The sequence below is a fragment of the Teleopsis dalmanni genome, chromosome 1 (assembly GCF_002237135.1).
Source record: "Teleopsis dalmanni isolate 2A chromosome 1, ASM223713v2, whole genome shotgun sequence".
Classification (NCBI taxonomy): Eukaryota; Metazoa; Arthropoda; class Insecta; order Diptera; family Diopsidae; genus Teleopsis; species Teleopsis dalmanni.
The window spans coordinates 142026244-142037152 of NC_051846.1; the positions used below are offsets into that span (position 1 = coordinate 142026244).

Genomic DNA, 10909 nt, shown 5'->3' on the forward strand with positions numbered 1-10909 from the left:
GAGGCAAAGAAAGTGTATAACTCGCGCGAATACTTTAACCACTTATTCTCGATATAGATAGATTAAGGAATACCTTCCAAATGGGTTCTTTATTTATATATATTTTTATTTAATTGCTTTGTGCCACTCCGTGGTCTTACGATATACAAGATTTGTAGTGTGTGGGGTAACCACTTCGTTCTAAGAATCCTTTATATAATTTCAAAAATCTTCGTCGGTTTTTCTTTTGTTTCAACAGGATGACGTACGTTATCTTTTGGTCTATTAGAGACACCTCCGCGACGATAACTACCTCTACCGCGTGAAGTAGTTGGAATAGCGTGGTGTCGTTGGAATGTTGCTTCCGGAAAGCGCATTTCTGTCTGCAAATAGACAGATATCTTTAAAGAGAACCCAATTCGCTTTGTTGAAATCAAGTGAGCTGGAGCAAGTTGGAGTTATGAGTGCTCATTTAGTACATCAATAAGTCTAGATGTCCTACCAATGAAAAATTTCAACCCACCAAGTATTCGTTATTCGTAGAGGACTTACTATACGAAGTCAAATAACGAAGATTTAAATCAAAGTTTTTGATTTTTATAAACTTTACGCCGTAGTCTACAAAATATCGCTGGTCTGGTAAAGTGCTTTGTTTAATCAGTGGAAAACGTAATATTTGATATATTACAATCACCAGACTGTCTAAAAACAAATTCTTCATAACACACGTTTTTAATTTCTAGAACCACTGAAGCATCTGATTCGCAGTTGCTGTTGTTACGAAAATTTGAATGCATAATAACCTATATTGATACCAGTCTGGCTAAGATGTATTTTTTTTTTTATTAATTGATGGATGAGTGTTGAGACTTGACATGGACCTTATTTTAAAAAATGTATTTTCTAAAGCGTCTTGATTTTCTTTTTGGGTATGAAATTGTTGGATGTTGAAATTGCTGGATTTGCAGATAATTGTAATATAGAATAAAGAGCATAAAGTAAACCATAGAAACATTTTTAATAATTATTCCTAACAGGGAATGCATGATAACCTTCATTGATACCAGTCTGGCTAAGCTGTATTTTTTTTTTTTATTAATTGATGGATGAGTGTTGAGACTTGACATGGACCTTATTTTAAAAAATCTGTTTTCTAAAGCGTCTTGATTTTTTTCCGGGAATGAAATTGTTGGATGTTGAAATTGTTGGATTTTCAGACAATTGTAATATAGAATAAAGAGTATAAAGTAAACCATAGAAACATTTTTAATGATTATTCCTAACAGGGAATGCATGATAACCTTCATTGATACCAGTCTGGCTAAAATGTATTTTTTTATTAATTGATGGATGAGTGTTGAGACTTGACATGGACCTTATTTTAAAAAATTTGTTTTCTAAAGCGTCTTGATTTTTCTTCCGGGTATGAAATTGTTGGATTTTCAGACAATTGTAATATAGAATAAAGAGTATAAAGTAAACCATGGAAACATTTTTAATAATTATTCCTAACAGGGAAAACAGTTTTAATGAAATTGATATATCTTTGATATTGATCACGCATTCCATCATTTCTAAAAAATGGGTGGTTATGAATATTTTTGTTCGATATATTTTGAATTTAAATCGCCAAATATATCGGTAATGGGGTCTACGAATTCATTTGTTACGGAGACAGCGTTATTTAAATTTTTATTTATTTCAAATAATTTAACGCCATCATAATATTTTATAGCCTGTAAATTTGTAGTTTACTTAATAACTGTGTGGCCTTTCTAACGGGCATTTCAATTAAGCACATGTTCTGAAATGCATACCCTAATAACTTCAGCAGAAGCACGGTCTAAATCTATACTAAGAGTATTTCTGATAGATTTGAATGTCAGTAATCATACAAAATATACACTGCATTATCTTTATAATTTAGCACATCCAGTCTGTGGTTTTATTAAAATGAATTTGGAAGAAGGCTACGTTGATTGGAGATTAGTCGCTAATAATGCTGAGTACACTAAATACAACCGTAAATACATAATCTAAGTTTTCATGAACCATTCTTTAGTGCAGTTCATGGAGTAATGACACATTTTCACTATCTACACATATATACGACAATTGTCAAAACGGACACATAACCTGCTTGTGAAGTCACTTTAGCAGATGTTGAACGGCGCACTTGGTCGTCGAGAACGACCAATGGCTCCAGGACGTAGATTCTGCAGTTTTTAGAACCAAATTCTTACCATTATACCCTACATATTCATTTTAAGTGTTACCATATTAGCTGTCATGTAGATTTTTATAAGAATTAAGTAGTTTTAAAGTAAAATAAATATTGATAAAATGTCATTGAAGTAAATAATATTTCTTTGTTAATTAGTTTTATGAGGTTAATTTTTATGTCTCAAATAAAAATAAAACCAGTTTTTTATTGTCTTCTATGTTGACATATTCCGAATAAATTGAAGTAATCATTGCTATTGCAAATTTAATTTTTTATTTTTTCGAATCAATTTTTACTGTTTTGGTTTTAATATATGGTAAATATATATTTCGTTTTTATATTTATATGTAGTAAAATTAATTCCCTGAATTTATAACATAAAATGCAAAATTTCTCGACGCACCTTAAAAATCATTTAAATTCGTTTGAAAATCCATACCATTGAATTTAAAAAAATTTAATAATTATTGTAACAAAAATCAAAGCAATATGTTTTTGAAAATATATAAATAATCAAAAATTTTACCTAATAAAATAAAATATTTACATATATAATTTCAACATTTTATTATATAAAATAAATTTATACTTTTTATAAAAAAAATATTTACATTATATACATTTATATATAAAAATAATTTATTTGCTAACGTTAAATTGACAATACTGTATTATTTATATATGTACAAGAATAATATATACCTATAATTATGTGTTGTATTTATTACATTAAGCTTTTGTGATTGTAATATCTAAATATATAGAACAATATACAAACAAACCTATTTATTAATAAATATGTGTATTTTTATTAATTAAATGCAATATAAAAATTATAATAAAAACTAAAGTCATAGTTATTTGTTTATGAAATGGCATATTAATAAATTTAAAGGTAAGTATCAAAGTAAATTAAAAATACAATTTTTTCTAAAATGCAATAATTATTTCTTTAACTTATTTCACTTTAACATTTCAGTTCTTAATTTTTGTTTAAAGCTGATTAATTTTAATACTGGTTCTATAAAACTGTTTTTCAAAATATCTAGAAGTATGTTAAAAAATTTAGTCCTGTGTTCCACACAGTTGTTAACGATGAATAAATCGTTCTCTTCTTAGAGGAAGATAGTCGCATTTAGGGTGAAATAGTTCGACTAGATTATGTCTGACTTGTCCACTAGAGAAGCGATTAACATAGAGTACTAACAGGCTAAAAGCAAGGATTAAAAACAAATTCTCCGTCCGTATTTTAAATTCAAATTATTGATGCAAAAAATAAGTATATATCAAATAAATCCAATTTCCAATACATACAAGAGTATGTGAATGGATTTATTTCTTCTTTAATTATGAACTATTCTTAAAAACTTATAATAAGTCATTATAGTGGCTCATACTATACTGACCTATTGGGAGTAAAACGTTAACAATTTGACTTTTTTTTTTGTAGTATTTGTCTTGCATAAGCAATAAGAGTGTGTTCATTATATCGCAGTCTTTTAATGGTGGGATACATGAATAGAATTTGCAATCAACCATAGGTAGTAGAAGAACAGCACAATCAATATTGAAGTATCCTTCGTTTGCCCTAGTTCATTTGTAGGTAATGTACAGCATGTTTGCAGTTGTTACAGGTTTCTGCCCAAAACTATCTATTGGCAACCAAGAGACATATAAAACATTAGTTGCTATCGTACTTAGGAATTCTGTTGGCGCGAGAAGAATTGCTTTTCTCTTGTTTAATGATGGCATCAAAATTAATTCAAATATAGATAATATATATCTATTTTGACGGTAAAAGTAACATTTTCAACCTCTCAGATTCACTTAATATCATTGCTTCTTTATGTCTGTTACTGTTAAGTAGGGAATGCATTTCAATTGCTTCACATGCTTCTGTCTTATAATCACTTTTTCGGTTTAATTGCTTCATCGTCTGAGTAGCAATTTCATATGCGTCGGCTTGAATGCCAACATCGCAACTGGTTTTACTGTTACGTGAATTTGGTTTCCCTAGTGACATACTTGAATACGAGCTATTAAGTATAATATTTAAAGGTATATCTAGTTCATCCGATCCGTATGATGATAGTGAGTCGCCTTCGTGATCCAAGTTTCGCTGGAGATGCAAGTTAAGATCTGATACATCCATTATCTTCATATCATCTTCATTTTGTCGTAACATAGGGATAACTGCTATTGCTTTGTGCTTGTTTGCATCTTTAAACGAAGAACGTGAAGTTTCTCCATCTGAAGAAGTAGTCATTCCTGCATTTTGAAGAAATGGCAAAATCAACTGACCATTTTTTCCAAGGAAATCATTTATGTCAGCCGGATTCAAACCTAAGAATATATTAAAAAATTATTATTAAAACTATATATATTTTTATTTCTAAATAAATATATTACATTTTTGTTTAAATACAATAAGACAAGTGTAGTAAAAGATATAAAAAAAATCTGTATAAGATGTGCTTAATAGAATTAAAGTCAAAGTACTTGCTGTTCGAGTGTTGTATAAATTATGAATTTATTCTTGCGTCGCATTTAACATTGACAAAATAGGACAATATATCTTTATCAAAAATCTTAAGAGTTTTTACCAACGTATTCAAACATAATTTTTACAGGCAGATTGTTCTACATTGATAAACATTTTTAAAAAAGGGATTAAAAAAGTATTTGATAAAGAAGAATTACAAATATAGCAGAACTGGATAAAACGAAAATATATGTAAAGATTTTGTAGAAAGAATAATAGTATAAAATCTTAAGCCATACAACACAACAAGGTTAGGTTAGTTTAGATTGCTGGGGCCATCAGAAGACGCACTTAAACCATGAATCACCAATGCAAGGAGTCCCTGGTATTGATCTTAACGGCATGTCCTCCCAACGGACAGTGTCCCGAAATAATTCCCACTATCTTAGATAAATTTTCACAATAAAGTTGACTATCAAAATTACTTCAACTATTCGTACGTAAATAAAATAATTAGATCACTAAAAAAAAATAAGCATTGATTATTTCTCTCAAGAGCATTTTACCTGGTATTTTATCGAATATTTTTAACTTTTTATCATTCCTTAATAAGTGGACTATTAAAAGCGAACTATTATATTTCATAATAATATTAAAACTGGACTTCAAACTAATAAACAATAATAATTAAATTTATTTGATTTATCTTCCTAATATCTCCACATTTTTCCTACCACCTTATACAACTAGATATTAGGTAAACTCCACTCATTCTCCAATCTAACTCACTTGCTAATAATCCACTTCCCACTCACACAATCATTACTCAATCACATCCTAACGCATGTATTTGTCATGCTTTCATATTATCTGCTTCACAGGTGCCCGCGAGCTACAACCAGATATTGAGGGATTTTGATTTTTCGAACACGCCGATTTGATTTTTAGCAGAACCATCTAGTTTGAGCAATTTTTCATATTACACCCTATGACGATATGACATATATCACCAGACATTGAAGTTTCAAATTACAAATTGCTTACATTGATTACAGTAACAAAAGTACACACGCCATTTCGTGTTAACTATATAGCTCGCTAACCAAGCTACTAAGCTATAATATATTGGCATGTAGGGATAATGGAAAAAGAATCACAAAATGGCTGTCGTTACTAAAATTTTTTATCTAGTGGTAATCTTAGCAAATCGGAATGGTGCCAATATAAGATATTAAAATACAATATTATTTATTCAATTACCTGCATTTGCTGTACGTCTTTTCATATTTTTATGACAGGAACTGTTCGAATTATGTTTTTTAGTGCTGTGTGTGAAAAGACCAACTTTGTGACTAGAGTTGGGGAACGTAGTTTTCTTTAAAGCAATAACTTGTGACTCAATTGAAGTGCTGCTTTCTCTTCGTACACTATACTTATGGCCACTGGCTGAAGCTATAAAATCGCGTCTTCTTTGAGAACGTTTACTAGTAGATGTTCCCTGTTTGTTGTGCTGATGATGGCTATTACGCGAACGTGAAGCAATTTTCGTTTTCATTTCTGCAATTTTGACGGATACCTATTACGAAAAAAATAAATTCATACAAAATATGTCTAATTTAAACTTAAGAGTTTCAGTTACCTGTGAATCTGAGTTACGTCGCGATTCTACTGAAACATGCCGCATACTAAAGCTTATTTCAGAATCTAAGGAATTCTTCCGGGCTCCTTGACTTGATGAGTTTGCGATGCCAGCACCCGTTAAGGCCATACGTCGTTTAACGAATTGCGGCAAATAGTTTGCCCAGGTTGAACTTATTTCATTGGTTTCAGATGAATTAAGATCATTGAGATCAAAATTTAAGCCTACTGGATCCGTATGCGTGTTATATAGAGTTATAGACAGCCTCCCTTTATCCTCAAATTCTTTACGTTTAGCCCAAGTTTGTGCAATCACTTTATGCTTTGGCATTTTTACATCTTCAACAACTTCCTTACCGAAACTTCTACAAAAAAAAAACGTAAAAATAACTTCATTACTTAATGTCAAATGATATTGATTACGTATTATTCATTTGTGAAGTATTACATATTTCTTCGGTGTCAAGAAAGCAATACCGATTTCTTCCATTTAAAATTTCTTTTTGTAAAGAACTGAAGAAGTTCACGAACCTAAATCTGTCCTTCATTTTGTAAATAAAAGCACATTAATATGTACACTAATCTGTTTGTGACTTCGAATGACAACAGAACAGGATGGCTCATTAAACTGCAACATTTTTAAACACCGTTTCCTTTATATTTCGAATAAAATTTTATTGGAATTGCACAAAAAATTGTTGGAAATTATTGTAATTAAAATTAGCAAATTCATTAAGCATTTTCGATAAGACGGCCTCTTGCGCAAACTATACTTTAAAGTCGGTTCATAAATAAGTAAGTTGTAGAAATGTAAACCTGTGTAATGAAGGGGTAATATTTTAGTACTGATTTTAGTAAATTTTCACATCTACTTTTCCTCACAAATTTTGCAAATCGACTTCAGAGCCACCAGTCCACCACATACTTGGACTACTCTTTTAGCTGTTATAAGTGGTTTTCCTTTAAGTCTATGACAGTTCGTAGTACTGCTTGACTTAGTAGTGTCGACTTGCGTTACGAGTACTATAGGTAAGTCATAGTAACGCGTACTTAATGATAACTACGCTTTTTCTAGATAGATTTTAAAATCTAGCAAGATTCTTGATTGTGTATTATTATTATTTAATTCCAGCTTTCATAGCAGACTTCCGAAACTTTTCTCTGTATAAACACACTTGTTTTTATATATACCATGGTTTATATTGCCAGTTTAAACCATCTGACAATATAATATATGATATTGACATTTACGTTCACAAATATCGGTAATTTGAAAAGTCAGCGCACATTTAATACATTTTTCCAAATTTTCCACAAATCTTTAAATCTTGAATACTAAAGTATACTTTATAGCATATGTCAAACAAGATAATTTGAGAACTATTCATCACAATTACATCGCGAATATTTTATACTTCGCGGGTACACATATTTTTTTAGACCTCTATATACATATAGTATCCTCTGTCCGTTCTTGAAACCTTGCAATTTTTGTTCATATTATGTGTTTAATAGATCCATACGGACTACAATAACAACAAACTAGTCCAGTGTTCTTTCACAGATCCTGTTAAACACTTATGTGTTCCAATCCTAATTATATAAAATCGGAGTCACAACATATAGAAACTCTACCATATGATGGTACTAAAATAATGTATTTCAACTTTTCTTCAACTAATATATGATTTTCTCGTTTCATTATGCAAACAATAAGTGCAGGAAGTTAATTGAGATATACAAGGTTTACCATGTATATAATTTGGTATCACACTTTTATATAATTTAACTATTAAATAAATGAAGTAATAATAAAATAATAACACATACTTTTTTATATAGCGTTTCCATGTTTCAATAGACGATGAAGTCCAGCACCATGTGGACATAACGATGCCAGAACCAAATAGACAAAGTAAATGTAATTGCAACACTGCTACTGATGGTCTGTTTTCGATTTTACACAACGTGTGTTCATCAGAAGAAATGCGACAACTATAAGAAAAATATAGATAAATTAACTATAATATTAATATTTTATATAACTTACATGACATATTTTCTCAGACTTTCAGCCCAATCGTTTGAATGCCGGAACTCAGTTATATGGCATGCTAATATTACTAATATAAATATTAACGTAAATAATGCGCAAAGACCCATTCGTACAATGATTAAATGAATTTTGTTACTCGCAGAGGTGGACTGAATGTCGTTGGCGAAATGCTTTAAACCAAAAAGCATTATCATGCCTCTAATTACAAAATAGCCGCCAACAAGCACAACGCAACAAAGTGGTCCTAGAAGTAGGCCAGCACGTATGGAATGGTTCAAATAGCCCACAAAACAAATACCAACAATACTATTGCCATCAACTTCACTCAATGCCATTGTTGTGATGGTTAATACTAACGGCATAGACCAAGCCACCAAATGGAAGTAGGAGCCCTTCTTATCAATGCGATCTTGTACATTACCAACAGCACGCAAATGCCAAGTGTACGTAAGGAAAACAAACCAGACCATAGCAGCGGTCAAGAAATAATAAATAAGTACGAAAACAACCACACAAGAGAGGTTCTCACCCGCGGTTGGCTCAGAATGACGTAATGTACCATCTTTACGACAGACAATATCCTCATGTGACCCTGGCGTAAATTGTGCAAGCCAACTATAAATAAATTAAATAAAAAATTACAAATTTTACATGTTATGCGTAACTTTAAAATAAAAAAAAATATTTACCCGAATGATGCAATGAGGAAACATAAATTTATATAAAATACAATTAACGCCGGATATTTATTAGCATTTTCCCAATCGATTAGAAATGTTGCTACTACAAATAAATTGGCCAGGAAGCAAAGCGTACCTCCCCAACCGACAAGTTTGTGAATTTCCTGATGCTCATCATTAGTATATAAAGGATCCTTACATTGCACACCACATCCTTCTATACCCGGATAATAACTAGCACTGGTATCTGCCGAAACGAGTGGGCTTAGACACTGTCCTGTTATGTTGAATTTCATTTCACGAACATCATTGCTACATTTCGGTGGAAACAGTGTTTCGTTACAACGTAGAAATTCTGGAAAATACGTTGTATTGTATAGTATTCGACAGGGTTCCAATGTTATGCGGCACATTTCTAATGAAGGCAAATAAACCATATCTTTACCGTTGATCTGCTCGCATTTCGGAAAGAATACAGCACACAAAAATGGCTATAATAGAAATTAGTGATGAAGTGCATCAGAATGAATATTTTAAATATACAACTAACCTGTATTACACTCCAGCATTTGGGCACATTGCGTATTGCACGATAACTTTCCAAATGCTTTAATACTTGATCTTGTGATTGATAATCAGTGAGATCGGAACTGGTGTACTCATACGGTATCTTAGCATTAAAGCACGTCTTTTGTGTTAAACGTTCACAATGTCCCCGCCGCACGCACTGTATGTGACGCACATCTAAACTACGCCCAACAACCCAGGGTTTGTCATCCTTACCGTTCTTTCCGTATATGCGATAATTAACAGTGCCGTTAATTCTTTCTAAATCCGTTTGCAGTGAAGTACTTGGTGCGCCGACGCCAGCGATTGCGGAATACCCAAAACCAAAAAACAGAGCAGCGCACACGGCGTGCAGTAGAAACGATGTGCGTAGCATATCAAAATATTCTGAAAACTAATAAAATTGATTTTAGTTTATTACGGAATAAATAATATCGAACACAATACCAAAAATAAATTTAATATTAGCACTAATTTATATTACTTGTATTAAAATACTGGAGAAAATGCTAGTCTGCTTTTAATTTTTTTGTATATATGGAAGCCGCCAACAAAATTTTTGGAATGCGATATAAAAGGCAAATTCAAAAAGATATTTCTCTCATTTAAATAGCACACAAAATTACACAGATCACAAATATTTATTTTATATATTTAAAAATTACAAAAAAATGTATAATAGAGTAATTTTATTAAATTAAAATGCATTACAAATAATAAACAAAAATAGAAACAAGCACCGAACACAAGCACTACAGAAAACAGAATACCAAATGAATTTTTGACAACTCTCCGTTGTCTACAATGGACCACACAAAGCGGCAACAATCGTTAGTGATGTATAAAAAATCGATAATCGAAGTGAAATAAATGGAGATAAATAGAAAACCGGTATGCTTGTTGCCGCGTTATTTTAAATTTTAAATTTGCAACTATAGCAATTTAATGCTTATTCCTTAAAAAAATACAAAACCATCAAGAATAATTTATATTTATTTTTTTATCTTACTTACTAAAGCTGCCGCAACATAATTTCTAAAAATCGCAACTATTAGTAAAAATAAATTCATTCCGGTTAATTATTTTATTTGCTCTAAATAATGCTTTTTAATCAGAAATCAGAAACCTATTAATTTTTGAATAATTTTCTTCCAATAATTTGATATAAATATGGAGTTTGTTCCATATATACGTTGGAGAATTTTTTTATATCAGTTGGCTTAACTCTGAACTGAATATTTTTTACATATGCGCCAAGTGATACAAAAAAGAAATTTCGAAAC

At 30.9% G+C, this 10909-nt stretch overlaps 1 protein-coding gene across 1 annotated transcript; it reads right to left on the reverse strand.

Annotated features, from left to right (window-relative positions):
• Positions 1 to 3572: 3572 nt before the first annotated feature.
• Positions 3573 to 10484, reverse strand: LOC119669090 (protein smoothened). The gene is made up of 8 exons (XM_038078864.1): positions 10111 to 10484; positions 9610 to 10020; positions 9069 to 9550; positions 8374 to 8994; positions 8154 to 8318; positions 6325 to 6688; positions 5946 to 6261; positions 3573 to 4546 (listed from the first exon to the last, which is right to left on the reverse strand). The coding sequence occupies exons 2-8, from the start codon at positions 10000 to 10002 to the stop codon at positions 3987 to 3989; spliced, it is 2901 nt and encodes a 966-aa protein (XP_037934792.1). The 5' UTR covers positions 10003 to 10020; positions 10111 to 10484; the 3' UTR covers positions 3573 to 3986.
• Positions 10485 to 10909: the final 425 nt, after the last annotated feature.

Excerpts from the sequence above, each read along its gene's own strand:
- LOC119669090 (XM_038078864.1), bottom strand. The coding sequence starts at position 10,002 with ATGCTACGCACATCGTTTCTACTGCACGCCGTGTGCGCTGCTCTGTTT. Across the intron at positions 8,319-8,373 it reads AGTCTGAGAAAATATGTCAT|TTGTCGCATTTCTTCTGATG; the intron begins GTAAGTTATATA and ends TTTTTCTTATAG. Across the intron at positions 6,689-8,153 it reads TGGAAACGCTATATAAAAAA|AAGTTTCGGTAAGGAAGTTG; the intron begins GTATGTGTTATT and ends TTTTTTTTGTAG.